Source organism: Hyla sarda, chromosome 3, assembly GCF_029499605.1.
Source record: "Hyla sarda isolate aHylSar1 chromosome 3, aHylSar1.hap1, whole genome shotgun sequence".
Classification (NCBI taxonomy): domain Eukaryota; kingdom Metazoa; phylum Chordata; class Amphibia; order Anura; family Hylidae; genus Hyla; species Hyla sarda.
The window spans coordinates 366849903-366864935 of NC_079191.1; the positions used below are offsets into that span (position 1 = coordinate 366849903).

General features: G+C 42.9%; 1 protein-coding gene across 1 annotated transcript in view; it reads left to right on the forward strand.

Moving 5' to 3' along the window:
* The window catches only part of PNPT1 (polyribonucleotide nucleotidyltransferase 1), an 80051-nt gene extending 65251 nt beyond the window's left edge, over positions 1-14800 (forward strand). The window contains exons 20-28 of the mRNA XM_056567719.1: positions 6223-6294; positions 6389-6452; positions 7797-7880; positions 9349-9432; positions 12046-12152; positions 12237-12292; positions 12781-12859; positions 13045-13092; positions 14523-14800. Of these exons, the coding sequence (XP_056423694.1) occupies positions 6223-6294; positions 6389-6452; positions 7797-7880; positions 9349-9432; positions 12046-12152; positions 12237-12292; positions 12781-12859; positions 13045-13092; positions 14523-14669 (741 nt within the window). The 3' untranslated portion in view covers positions 14670-14800. The remainder of the gene's footprint in view (positions 1-6222; positions 6295-6388; positions 6453-7796; positions 7881-9348; positions 9433-12045; positions 12153-12236; positions 12293-12780; positions 12860-13044; positions 13093-14522) is intronic.
* The last annotated feature ends 233 nt before the right edge of the window (positions 14801-15033 follow it).

Below are 15033 nucleotides of genomic sequence, written 5' to 3' on the forward strand. Positions count from 1 at the left end.
TACATTGGCCACTGTCTCACGGCAGCTGCCGGCGGTTTGGGGCGCCTCCCTGTACCCCATGGCCGCAGCCTTTTCCGCTACAATCAAGTGTTCTCCCTCTTGTAGTGATCAATAGCCATTGCAGCCTTTGGTCTGCAATTTCTTCCTTGCCTGGGGATTGCATTTTGACTGCGTATTCTTTTCTTGGGGGCCTCTTGGATTTTTTTTCCTAGCTATGCCGGTTAGGTAAGCCTCTGGCTTGCCTTTCTTTTTTTTTTTTCTACAGGGTTCTCACTCTGTGGGACTAAATTCGAACGATTCTTTGCCATCTCTGCCATGCCGAGGCTGTATTCCAGTCCCTCCCTAACGGGGTAAGGCCTGATGGTGCATTGGCATTCCTGGTGGGCGCCAAGGACCCTATCGAGGTTCCTCCTCTGTCATGTATAAGTCTTTTTCGGCTGCCCCTGGGCATAGAGAGTCCACCATGCGGCTCTTGTTCCCGGGAGGGTGATGGGGAACCGGAGCAGTGGTGTTCTCTACCTCTGGTCACCCATCGGAAGAGTGTACTTGAGATCCCTTCTCCACGGGTCACCGAAAACATGTCTGTAGCATACGCGGCTGGTGCTCCCGATGCCCACTTCTAGTGCAAGGTCTTCATGGAAGTGACCCTGCATGATACCAATAAGCCAGACAGTGGTCTGCATGGTTTCCTCTGCCGCCTGTCACTCGTCCAAAGGAGTGACCCAGTGTATGCTATGGACCCATACCAGTAAACCAGACAGTGGTCTGTGTGGTTCTTCCGCTGCCTGCCTCTTATCACATGACTTCTGTATATGCGGCTGGAGTACCTCACTGCAAGTGTGTGGTGTCCGAATGAAGGGACCCAGTGTGTTCTATGGAGCCTACACAGGTAGACAGGGACACAATCCATGGCTCTTCAGCCTCCCCTGCTCTCCGAAGATGGCGAGGATACTACCCATGACTCCTGGGCCTCCCCGTCCTCCCACATGCGACACAGGGGCACAGTGATCACCTATCTGTGCTGTGGTCACATTATAGTCACTGGCCAACATCTGGAGGTGCACCCTATCGTTAAAGGGGTATTCCAGGCAAAACCTTTTTTTATATCTATCAACTGGCTCCGGAAAGTTAAACAGATTTGTAAATTACTTCTATTAAAAAAATCTTAATCCTTCCAATAGTTATTAGCTTCTGAAGTTTTCTGTCTAACTGCTCAATGATGATGTCACGTCCCGGGACGTGAGTCATCAGAGAGCAGTTACAGAAAACAACACCTCAACTTCAGAAGCTAATAACTATTGGAAGGATTAAGATTTTTGTTTAACTTTCCGGAGCCAGTTGATATATAAAAAAAAAGTTTTGGCCTGGAATACCCCTTTAAGCCAAACCGTTGTCTGCACGATTTATTAGAAAAATCTAATAAAGGCTGTACGTTTTAAGGCACTGCTGGACTACTCTTTCTTCATTTACGCACACGGTTTCCACTGCCATAGGTCTCCTATCGCAGGGCTGCCGTGGGTATGGTTAGAGTTTCCTGTTCCTGGCTCCTGGTGTGTGAAATCTGGAAGAGTGTACCCGCAGGTGCGAGGGACTGTATGCCAGTCAGCCAGTGTTTGGTCTGCCTGATCTCCTACACCGCCAGGTCACCCATCAGCTTGGCCACCCTCCAGTATCCCACCTTCGGTGGAAAGGCTCAGTGGAGTGACCCTGCAGGTTCAGGGATCTTATGCCGGTCAGCCAGTCTGTCTTCTGCATGGTTTACTACTGCATCGACTCTCCTTCCTGCACAACGGCGGGAGTTCAGGTAACCCACTGCCTAGGTGAGGTTCCATATACGTGACCCTGTGTGGTCCATGGGCCCCATCAAATGCTCCACATTGTGGATTGCAGGGTTCCCTACTCAACCAGGTCTTTCACCACATGTCTGCCGCTCTCTCAGCTGACGTCTGGTAACCCACTTTGTGTGTGGTTCTGAACAATGTGACACAGTGTGTTCCATTTCTCCTCTGCTATTTAGCTAGCCTATGTCTTCATGATTTTTCTAATCTGCTAGGTTTCCTACCCCATACCTGCCGCTCCCGCTGCTGGTGTCCAGTGACCCACTTCTATGTGGGGTCCCTGAAAGAGTGACTCTATGGTTCATTGGAACTTATACCAGTGAGTCTGTCTGTGTCTGCATGGTTTCCTACACTACATGCATCTTCCTCCCTTCTGTCTGCGACTGCAGTCCTGGAGTGTAGCACTATTGGACAATGGGGTGTGGACGTTTCCTGCAGGTTCAATGGACTTTCGCAGATCCGGCAGCCCTTTGTTTCCCTTTTCTTAGGTCGTGTCGTTGGTCTGCTGAGAACATAGTTATGGCACACCGCTTGGTACTATGTCTGTTTTCCATACTGTGGGACATTTGCTCTGTCAGAAGTTGACACAGCTTCAGGCCCCCCTTTTTTTCATAGGGTCCAGGGTTTCGCTCTAAGAGGTGTACCTCCCAATGCTGTATGTTGCTACGTATACTCCTCCCTTGCATTTTTAGTTGGGAAGTCTTGTATCTTACCCAGCACCAATGTCTAGGGTTCAGATCCCTCCGGGGTCTCAGATGGCTCCTCCATACCTCGGTTTGTGGTCACCGGGTTCCTGAGGTGGCTATGTTCGCCCAGTGCTTTATCCCATTGCCGCAGAGCAGTGTTATATGCTCCTTCAGTAGCAGGTCTACTTTGGCAATTGTTGTTAAAAGGGTTCCTGAGGTGACTATGTTCGCCCAGTGCTTTCAACCCTTTGCTGCAGGGCCATGTTTGCATGCTCCTCCAGTACCTAGCGTACTTTGGCAATTCCCCTTCCACAGGGGGTACAGTGACCGGGGGCTTGGCACAGTGCTTGAATTTTGCCCCGACTGCCCCGACCTGCTGGAGGAGTCTATGCTATCATGTATAGCTCAGTAACGGCTGGAATCACCACCATCTGTTGTTTGGGTCATGCCCTAGCTCTCCTCTTGGTACAGTCTCTCTGGAAGGATATTTGCATCCTCGACTTGGATGATGTCAGTTACGTGACCCTGACGCAACAGTCTTCTGGGTAGCATTCATGTGCCAAAATATAAAAACTCCCAGCTGGTTTCCCCTAGTCTCCCTCTCAGTTCTTGTCCCGAAGGGATGTTGCTTCAGCGTACTCTTGTCAGTTTGGACCACCGGAGTCCAAGGTCAACCTCCTGGGCAGGGGTGACGTGCCCCCTTCTCTAGTTTGGTCCTCCTGCTTCTTCAGGTCTTAGTGCTGTTTGTGGTCTCTGATATGTGCAGGGCTCCTGCCCAGATTGTTACACAATCCCTTTTGTGAGGCAGTCTTTCTGTGCCACACTTCTTGTCTCAACATAGAAGTAGGTTGCCCGGAGCATCTTGCGGATGTGGGGTTTGCTCACCCTACTGGGATGGGGCCTCCATGAGCCTTGGGAACCCCAGTTCTATCATCGGTCACTCCGGTGTTTGGGGAGCTCCTTTCTTAGGACGTTCCGCTCCTTGTTTAGCGTTTGTTTTGTTTTTTTCCTTCTCCCTCGAGTTCCATGTACTCCTGGGATGGAGTGCGTTCCGGCAGACGGATTACGCCAGTCTGGCCTATTTCGGCCTACACAGAGACGTGGTTTCCTTGTCCTGTTCTTCCCGATGTTCAGGTTCTGCATCATACTCTCCACTCTTCCCCCCCCCCCCCCCCCCAAGTGCTCGCAGCGTGCCCCTGGGACAGTGGTTTTGGAGCCTGCTACTTTTTGGGTCAGGTCGTTGGTCTTATAAACCATGCCTCTCTCCTCCTGTTCACCTCTCTCATCCTTTTTTTCCCAGAGGTTCTGGTCTCCTCCTTCACTGTGCTCACCTTTTGCTTAGGCGTACCCCTGCTCTACGGGGCATTTTACTGTCCTGTTCTTTTGGTTCACTTGATTCTCTGGTTTGGGTTCTCTTGTCATTCCCTTTTTCTTTTTGTTTACCAGCCCTCTGTCTGGTTCTGTGATTTCCTTGGAGTGCATTTTCTACCTCCTTCCAGGATGGTTACAGCCCATTGGGCTTCCGAGGTGACCCTCTTATCTCTCTATGGGGACTATTGGTTTAGAGTTTCTATGTCCTAGTCTATCTCCATAGTCGGTGGGACCTTCCGGACATTCAGTTTGCTGGCCTTGGTTACCTCTTGGCCCAGGGTCTCGTCCGTGAGCCTTATGGATGTCTAGGGTTCAGTCTCTGGACGGGCTCCCTTTTTCAGGTGGTTGTTCTTCCCACCCCAGGGACTGCTTTGGTATGTCCCATCAGTATCTGTGTCCCCCAATGAAGAGCGACCGAGAAAAGGAGATGGTTTTTGTACTCACCGTAAAATCTCTTTCCCATAGCCTTCATTGGGGGACACAGCACCCACCCATTTCTTCATGTCTTGTCCGGGTCATTTTTTTTTCCCCCAGTTAGATGGGTTTTATCTGGGATTCCTTTCTAGGGTCCTTCGGACATATCTCTTTTGTTGGCTTCTGCTGCTTTGTGACAAAACTGGTTACATCACTTCCAGTGGGTGGGTATATCCTGCCAGGGAGGAGCCTACTTTTTTTCTTAGTGTCAACGCCTCCTAGTGGCAACAGCATATACCCATCAGTATCTGTGTCCCCCAATGAAGGCTATGAGAGAGATTTTACGGTGCATACAAAAAAATTTTTTTCATTAACTTACAGTGTTAGAAATCCTCTCAGGGAGAGGGGGCATGTCCCTCCCTTGTGGTGGGAGGTGATTGGTGTGTCTACTCATGCAGCCTTGTCCATGAGTCATCTCTTGTCCATGACTCATGGACATGCCTGATGCTGCCTGAGCACTGGTCAGTGTCCCAGTAGTTATGGGGACTTTCAGGAGTAGTTTTCTTTTATTAAATATTGAAAAATGTTTGAACAACCATATTACAAAAGGTTTTTATTTTTATCATTTGCAACAAATACGTTTTTGCATCTGACAGTGTCCGTTAATGGTACCCTTATCACACACCTCTTACAGTTTCTTGACATGCCCTTCAATTCCTGAGATGTGAGGTTTTATAGTTTATAGTTTGTCTAACAATTAAGGGAAGCAGTGAGATGGGTGTGAACTTATTTTCAATAATGGGAGTGGCTATCAGGTAATGGGTGGGGTTATACAGTCAGGGGGAGTATATTAGGCAGGCATGCCCCTTACCATTTACACCCCCTGATTGTATAATCCTGCCCATCACCCAGTCACTCCCATTATTAAATTAAGTTCGCACCCATGTGACTGGTTCCCTGAATTGTCAGACAAACTATAAACCCACATATCTCAGGAACAAAAGGATGTATCAAGAGACTATAAAAAGACTTGATCAGGGCACCCTAACCCAATAAACCTACTTTTATCGGGTTGACCACAGGTCCTTTTTGAATGATATGAACACCTCTGAATTTAATTGAAATGATTTCCACTGGTTGTTAGGAGAAATATACAACCAACTTGTTGTGTACTAAGACTTCACTTAAATGTGTTGTGCAGGATGATTTTAGGATTGGACACATCTTTCATTTATTACAGAGGGTTCTCATTCTCTCCTATATTTTGCAGACTGGCTGTATGTCCCAGTTTGTTTAAGCCTCATTTAGTTCTGTGTACTTGACGCTTTTTCTTTTTCCGCCCACGACTTCTTACTCACTGCTGATGGTTTTACTGCAGAATGTGTTTACCAGTAGATGCATTATTATAAATGCGCCTTCTGACGGATTGTACATGCTGTTCAGTGGTTTTCCATAGTCTATCATATACAGTAAGAATACAGCTACATCTTTGTACTGGAAATCATATGTCACATGTTAAGCAGATGTACTGTTAACTCTTAACCCTTTGGTTACCTTTGCAGCACAATTATGGCTTTAGCATGGTACCAAAACAGAACAAAATAATTAGTCTAAATGGTATAAAGTATAAAACAATGGGTCAGCTTGCCACCTTTGAATGCCTTCTAACAGGGAACGGAATATGCTTCCGAGGCCCAGAGTCAATGCTGCAGAGCAGTCTCACCGTCAATAGTACTCAAACAAAAGGTTTGGTTCTCCAGCTCCTGTTAAAAAGCTGGAGAACCAAACCTTTTGTTTGTGTCTACAAAATAATCCCCTGGCATATGATATAATATCAGTACTTTACTTTACTGACAGATTAATTTGTCTCAGAAAAAGTGATAACCTGGGCCATGGTGTTTGTATATTTTCAGGGCATTGAAGATTACTTAGGTGATATGGATTTTAAGATGGCTGGCACTAGCAAAGGTATAACTGCTTTACAAGTAAGTTTTGTTTTCCTGTTTTTTATGTAAATTTTTTTTATTCCTTTACAATAAAGTTTTATGAAGTTAAAACACATTTACTTTCATTTTATAGGCGGACATTAAGATCCCAGGTTTACCGCTAAAAGTTGTCATGGAAGCAATCCAGCAAGCTAGCGGTATGATTTTCTGCATCTCTTTATGCTGTAGACATGTAATAAAACCATGTATATTGTTGAACTAACATTCTTCATCCGTTCTCCTCCATGGATTTTCTGTGAATCCTTACACCACTCATTCTGCAGAGTTCTGTTGTCTGTTCATTTTAGCAATTGTTGGGGTTCTTGGCAGCCAGATCCCTACTGATCAAAACTTCTGACATGCCTCTATGATATGTCTCAAGTGCCTATTTTATTTATTTTTTAATAATAGGCTTGCACCATTCACACATTGATGGTGTACCCTATGCTATTTTTAAAGGTAAACTCCGATACTTAAAGAGTAGCTATCAATAAATTAAATTTCCCAATTCCCTCTCTCCATCTGTCCCTGACACTAACTACATCTATCCCTGTCTTTATTTTCCCCCAAATCCCCATAAAATACCTTTTTTTTCAACTGCTGCAGGAGCCCAGAGTTGAGCTCTCTGGTAAGGGCAGGAAGTGGGCGGCCCCGGCAGGCACGATGTCATCTGAAGCCTGGCCGTGGCTCACTTCCGCCAGTCTTCCTGTATGCTGTGTGTGCCCGTCTCCTCTCTCTCCTGAGACTGCAGCTTGCGTGCTGCATTGAATAAGGAGAGGGAGATGCAGGGGGGCAGGATATTTAAATTTTGTGCGCCACGCACGCATGTTTCCTATACAGGCAGAGAGTGCGCTGTGAACACGCACTCCGGACCATGCTGTACCACACTGCCCAGCCAGTGTTGGTCCGAACGTGCTGAACATCAGGGGGGGGAAAGTAATCCTGAGACATATAGGGTGACACCTAGTGGCCAGGTTTTAAAATGTAAAAAAAAAAAAAACACATTTAAATTTTTTTTTTTAAATAAATTATATTAGAAACTTTTTTATTTTAACTTAATCTATTTAATAATAATAATAAAAAAAAATTTCATGAGAGTACCCATTTAAAAACATATCCCTTATCAACCGGATAGGGAATAAATATCTGATCGCGGTGCATGGAATTAGCCAGGCAGGAGATCGTGGGGCCAACCACAATGAGATACTTATCCCCTATCCTGTAAATAGGGAATAAATTGTTAATGCCAGAGTTCCTCTATACAGCCCAATTCATGTCTTAATTATTTCTGTGGGAGCTGAGCTGCAGTGACCCAGCTTTGCCTCTACATAATGTATGGAGCTATTGGCTTCCAGCTCTGTTTTCTGTGTATGTGGGCTTCATGGCGCTGGCAAACAGCTGACCAGTCGGATGCTCAGTTGTACTGCGGATAGGTCATCATTAAATCTAGCACAGAAAAACCCTGTAACCTTCCTTCTCTAATACTCTTGTTTTATCTCTAGTTGCAAAAAAAGAAATCTTACAGATTATGAATAAAAGAATTTCAAAGCCAAGAGAAAACCGGAAAGAAAACAGTCCTGTAATAGGTAATGGCTTATTTGTTTTTAGAGTGAATGGCTAAATTGGAAGTAAATTAAAATCCAGTGAAGTGTGATGCTCTGGAGAAGAGTAGCAGAATCTCAAAGGTATCTTTGTGTACCTAGTTGCTATAATGATAGCAATTCACCATCTTAAAAAAGGTTTGTGGCTGTCAGCATATCAATGCACGTGCATGTCTTTATTCAGCCGTATCTCGAACACCCACCAATGTTTCCACTTCTATCAAAGCCTTTCTCTATCAACAGACTATTGCATTCAAGAATATCTATTGTGGAGCCTATGAGTACTGCTCTTTACTTTTTCTACCTGTAAATTTACGGTCTGTTTCTTATGATTTTGTGTCTACCGCTTCTATGCCAACCTATAAGTCTCCAAGGTAATAGATTAATGGTCTATTGACATGTACAGTATCTTGTTATCTTGTGCATATTTGATGCACAGAATTTGAAAATGCAGATTTAAAGCTTTGTTTAGTAATATGGTTTACATTGAACTCTGCAGCCTCGAATCCTGTGCACCAAATATGCGCAGGATACTGTACGTGTACTGTACACCCCCAAAAAATAAAAGCAAACCCTGAGTAGTTAGATCTTGCAGCCATATTCCCATATTCTACTACTTTTTTGCAAATCTAACAAATGTAGTCTTCCTCTACTTACTAGGGGGGAATTTGTTACTGTAAAAATGCATAGATCAGCAGTAATGCTAAAGAGTCAAAATTGTAGACAATTGTAGAGCTGATGAATGTTATTTTAGATTGGGCTTGTAAAAACAAATAGGGTGCAAAAGTGTGCATAGCCGCTTGTTTGGTTGCTGGATGGCTTAATCCCCTTCCCATAAAACAATGTACCTGGTACATCGAAATGCGGGCTGGGGTGTAATATGTATGAAATATGATTCGCACTTACCACTAATGCAGATGGCACTTACCACTGTCATGCTGATTTCGGTCCTATAACCCTTTCAAATGCTGCAATCAATAGTGATCACAGCATTTAAATGGCTTAATGACCTGTTTCACGGGTGCCAATCCATTACTATGGCAGCTGGAGGCCTTTACCAGGCCTCCATGCCTACCATAGTACATCTGCTAATACAGGCTGGCTCAGGCAAGCTGTACTATTAGAGTGCGGATTAATCTGATCGATGCTATGCAAATTGAGCCATGTTTGAGTCAAAGTTGAGAGATGCTGCCTCCAATACTCTGCACCAAAGTTGTTGTTTTTACTAGTGGTAAGATGCAAAAGCTGTATTTTCCAAACAGTGTGCCTCCAGCTGTTGCAAAACTACAACACCCAGCATGCCCGGACAGCCTTTGGCTGTCCGGGCATGCTGGGTGTTGTAGTTTTGTAACAGCTGGAGGCACACTGTTTGGAAAACTCGGTGCTAGAGCTTTGTCTGATGGTTTTCTACAATATCAATTCTACAATTTCATATCTCTGTTTTGTCCCCTAGAAACTGTCCAGGTACCGTTATCCAAGAGAACCAGATTTGTTGGACCTGGGGGATATAATTTAAAAAAACTTCAAGCTGAAACAGGTCAGTGCCTCAGTTTTATGCCTTTGTGCATGTGATGTTGTTACCTTTTTCAAATCTGTTGCGCTATTCCGGAAGTATATACCAAACTCCAAAGATGTAAATGATCTTTTTGGTGCACCGTTCTTGCATCCCGCATCGCCCTTGTAAAACAGCCCCCTTTATAAATACTTTCTTCTCTCCAGAACTTCACCGATACATGCTGTGACCTCGGGGAAGCGGCTCATGCATGCTCGTGGTCCAGGGCCGTACATGATGTGGACACAGCACATATAGGCGACGTGCTGAAAAGAGTAAAATGCATATTTATGAAGGAGGCTGGATTACAAGGAACCGCTGGGTGGGCAGAAGGGTGCACCAAGGGTCTGGAAATGCCCCCAGTGCACAAAGAAGATAATTGTGCATATTGGGAGTGTTGTATAATCTCCAGAATGGCGCAATGGATTTGAAAAGGGTAAACTGTGTTAGAATCAGTATTAAATTGATTCAAAAACCTGTGGTGCAAAGGCCCAGGGCACAAAATCCCTATATGGGAAAATAAACTCCCTTAAAATTTAACTTTTATTTATTATTTCATATTAAATATTAAAGGGGTTATCCAGGCAAAAACCTTTTTTTTATATATCAACTGGCTCCAGAAAGTTAAACAGATTTGTAAATTACTTCTATTAAAAAATCTTAATCCTTCCAATAGTTATTAGCTTCTGAAGTTGAGTTGCTGTTTTCTGTCTAACTGCTTTCTGATTACTCACGTCCCGGGAGCGGTCCAGCTCCTATGGGGATATTCTCCCATCATGCAAGGGATATTCTCCCATCATGCACAGCTCCCGTGACGTGACATCATCATTGAGCAGTTAGACAGAAAACTTCAGAAGCTAATAACTATTGGAAGGATTAAGATTTTTTAATGGAAGTAATTTACAAATCTGTTTAACTTTCCGGAGCCAGTTGATATATAAAGAAAAGTTTTTGCCTGGAATACCCCTTTAACTCTGTGACAAAAATTGTTAAAACTTTAGCATCAGAAGGTTCCAGATGTCTCCGTTCCTTAGGGCAAACCCCATAGGGTATAGTGTAGGGCCCTGCAGAACCCCCTTATAGCTGGAATACCTTGATGCAGTTTAAAATCAAAATAATTTGCCTCCCTCTACTAGTTTCGGTGCTTTAGCACTGTCCTCAGGAGGAACAATAGGATTGTTTTGCCTATTGTTCCTCCTGAGGACGGTGCTAAAGCACCGAAACTAGTAGAGGGAGGCAAATTATTTTGTTTTTAAACTGCATCAAGGTATTCCAGCTATAAGGGGGTTCTGCAGGGCCCTACACTATACACTATGGGGTTTGCCCCAAGGAACTGAGACATCTGGAACCTTATGATAAAGTTTTAACAATTTTTGTCACTGAGTTAATATTTTATATGAAATAATAAATAAAAGTTACATTTTTAAGGGAGTTTATTTTCCCTTAAAGGGATCTTGTGCCCTGGGCCTTTGTGCCCCGGTATTTTGAATCAATTTATTTAAAAGGTGGTCCCTGACTCCCTTGGGGAGTTTTGTGGTGGAGAATCAGCATTACCAGCACTATTTGCCTGTATAGACAGGTTAGTGTGGATGATGCGGTTTCCCTTTTAAGTTAGGCTGTCCTTGCTGAGAACAACTTTATATTGGAAGAGACATACTGTTTCCTGCAGTTTGTCCCTTACACCAGGATGTATTGTTGGTTGAGAGAACCTACAATGGAAAGCAGGCAGCACAGAGCCAGAAAAGAGTCTCCGATGCCCCTGCCAATTTCTTTCTGTCATGTATTATCGCAGTTACACTAGTATCCCAGCATGCTGTGTAAAAAAATAAAAATAAAACATACATTTGCCCTGTGTTTTTCATTTGTTTTTGTATTTTGCCCTGTTACAAACACTAATCTATGTATGATGATTTACCACTAAGTGATAGTCATAGAGGGATCAAATAATTCCCCTTGCCAAAACCATCTCACACCTCCACACCATGGCCACATAGTAAAATAAACCACCAAAGAATAACAGAATAACACTGCTATATAGTGACAGTAACCGTATGTAGTAGTTCTCCATATGCTTTCTGCAGAGTGCCATCAACATTGTAGACCCTTCTAAAATGCTCCATAGTAAATGGTGCCATTCGCATAGAAATCCCTGTAAACTCACAGAGCCATAAACCTAGAGCCCTAACTAAAGTAATTTTACAGTAGTTCTATACAGTCTCTCCTGCAAATAGTGCAAACAAAACATTGTATAATATATATATTGCCCCATATAAAAGTGTGATTTGGTCCTTTGTCCATGGACACCTGTCTACAGAAGCAATCAAACTCTCCACCATGGCTAAGACCAAAGAGCTGCCCAGGGATGTCAAATGGCAAGATTGTAGATCTACACAAGGCTGGAATGGGCTACAAGACCATCGCCAACTATATGCCAAGCTCATCACCTTCCCCACTTCCTTATTCTTCCCTCAGATAGAGTAGCATAGAAACTGACAGATTTTCTTTTGACAGATATTTATGACATTGGATGTTTATCTTGATCTTTATTAATTTGAGTGGAATTGACCTTGATAGTCTTTATAAATCTTTTCTCTGTAGGAGTGACCGTAAGTCAGTTAGATGAAGAAGTATTTTCTGTTTTTGCCCCAACACCAAGTGCGATGCAGGAGGCCCGGGAGTTTATCACTGACGTCTGTAAAGATGACGTAAGCCTCACCCTGATGTTCTTTAGTCTATTATCATGGTCTACTTCATGCTTTCTCCTTTCTAAATGATTTTTTGTTTTGCAGCAAGATTTCCAGCTGGAGTTTGGCGCCATATATACAGCCACCATAACAGAGATTAGGTAAAGTGGGACTTTATTCTTGAGGTTTTATAGGTTATGATTAAGATATGAACATTAAAAGTTCACAAAGCTGATGTACAGGGCTCTGTAATTCTATCAAGAAGGGGCTGGAAGGTGATGGCGAGCAAGAAGGCGTGGCACTTGGGCAGCTCAGCCCTGCTTCTTGGACACTTGGTAGGGAAATAAAAAGGCAATTGTATTAGTTTGGCAACCAGCATCAGCTGCAGGTAAGGTACAGTTTGCTATTATACCCTACTGCTATCCAACGGTTTCTACAGCTCTTAGCAGGTAATAGAGTTGACCGATTCCCTTCAATATTATGCTCTTTTTTTTCATTTGACGCCTATAAAATAAATATTTGCAAGGTTTCCAAGCCAATTTGTTACCGCTATATATCTTGTTCCTTTTTTCATGGCTGTTCTGCACTACATGGTGTTTTTTTTACCATGATATACAGTGATGTGATATGGTTTCCTTTCCTTTTTTAGAGATATTGGAGTGATGGTTAAGCTCTACCCAAATATGACTCCTGTTTTGCTTCATAATTCACAACTTGATCATCGCAAAGTAAGTATGCTTCAAATATTTCAATAAAGAATTGTCACTGCATTTACTGCATGTATTTGTGTCTAAAAAAAGGACAGACAGCAGTGTTTTTATAGTCCATGCAGTTGAACTAGTCTCTAAAGTTAACTCATCTGAGCATCCTGTCCTGATGGGCAATGATGAGATTTATTCTGAATGTTTTTCAGATACAGCATCCGAGTGCACTGGGCTTCGAAATTGATCAACAGATCCAGGTATTTATATTAAACATTTTTTAAAGTAGCTATAGATATACATACATTTCAAGGTAAAGTGCTTGCTATTGTACAATTTATTAGGGAAACCAGGGGAACTTCTCTCATTCCCCAGTAGTTATTGATCAGGTCTTCCAAAAAGTAAGTGCTCGGCAGTATTGATCACGGCATCTAAAGCGTTAATGGCGGACATAGCAGGATTGCTGAAATCCTCCTATAGCGGTGAGCTCCCGTCTGAAGCTGGTACCTGCTGGTCATGGAGTGAGCGCAGCTCTTGTGCTTGCTCTGTGTTCATAACCTAAGTGTATGTCCTGGTGCACTAAGTATTAGAGAACTATGACTTACATTTGGTTTTTTAAGGGTTAAAAATGATCTTAACCCCTATCCAGAGTATAGGACGTAGGTATCTGATCATGAGTGGTCCAACCAATGGGACCCCCTGCGATCCCCAGAACAGGGCCCTGGTTCTTTGACAATGAGTATTGAAAGTGGGAGCGCAGGAAATGCACGATTGCTGGACTTGGACATATCTGGCGCTGCCATACAAATGAATGGAGTGGGCGCTGTTGCTAAAAGCAGGACCCTGTTCTGGAGATTGTGGGGTTCCCAGCAGTCAGACCACGTGCGATCAGATACTTATCCCTTAATCTGTGGATGGGGGATAAGATTATTTTATCAGACAACCCCTTTAATTCTATATTATAAACTGATTCCAAGAGCTATCTAGATGAAATGAGTCCTAAAACAGTGTTTCCTGCTCCGTACTATAGGAAACATACACATGAAGCATGAGAGACCTTCACCACACACTGGCAACGATGTGTAAGCTATGAAGGTTTCCTCTTGTCACTCAACACAATCACTACTAAGGAGCTGCGAGAGGAAGTCACACCCTTTTTAGCGTGTGTCATTCAGATGTTTGTCAGTAGACTACTTCTAGAAGTTCACATGGGGGAGATTTATCAAAACCTGTGCAGAGGAAAATTTTGCCCAGTTGCCCATAGCAACCAATCAGGTCGCTTCTTTCATTTTGCAGAGGCCTTGTAAAAAATTAAAGAAGCGAGCGGATTGGTTGCTACAGGCAACTTCGCAACTTTTCCTTTGCACGTGTTTTGATAAATCTCCCCCATGGTGCACACGTGTTATTAATGGATTTAATTAAGAGCTTGATTTTAAATGCCTACTTACTAAAGAACTAAAAAGATACGGTTATTTACGGTTATTTATATATGTTTATATATAATAAAAATGATATTTATTATATCTTACATTTTTAATATTTTTTTATAAAAAAAGATGTTTGCCTTTAAATAGAATAAAGAGAAATTCTGTTCTGCTTAATTTATGCTATCTAATAGATAAATATAGTACATTAAATAATAATGTTTTGTCTGGCCAAAAAAAACTACATTTTGTTTCTTTTCTAACAGGTAAAATACTTTGGCCGGGATCCAACAGATGGTAGAATGAGGCTGTCTAGAAAAGTTCTGCAGGCCCCTGCTAGCACCGTGACCAGAACCCTGAGTGACAAGAACAGTATTACAATGAGCGGAACAAACTCTACATCGTCACCATAGATCTCCACTGAGTAACTGAATAAGTGACCTCCTTCCCCCTTGTTTGTATATTCTGTACATAACTTATTTTAATATGTGATAACAATGAATTTGATACAGTCTCAATAAATGGCGATTGATTTCTTACATCAGTCCTGCTTTGCTGTGGATTTTCTCTCTTGTACAGAAGGGTTCATGTATAGTACACAATTCACTAAGCCTCATTTACACTATAAATAAAATAAAATTAAATTAAAAAAAACATGCATTATCCCCAGGATTTTTGGACAGTATGGGCTAACATAGTAACATAGTTCATAAGGTTGAAAAAAGACCAGAGTCCATCAAGTTCAATCTATATCCCTAATGAGTCCCTACTGAGTTG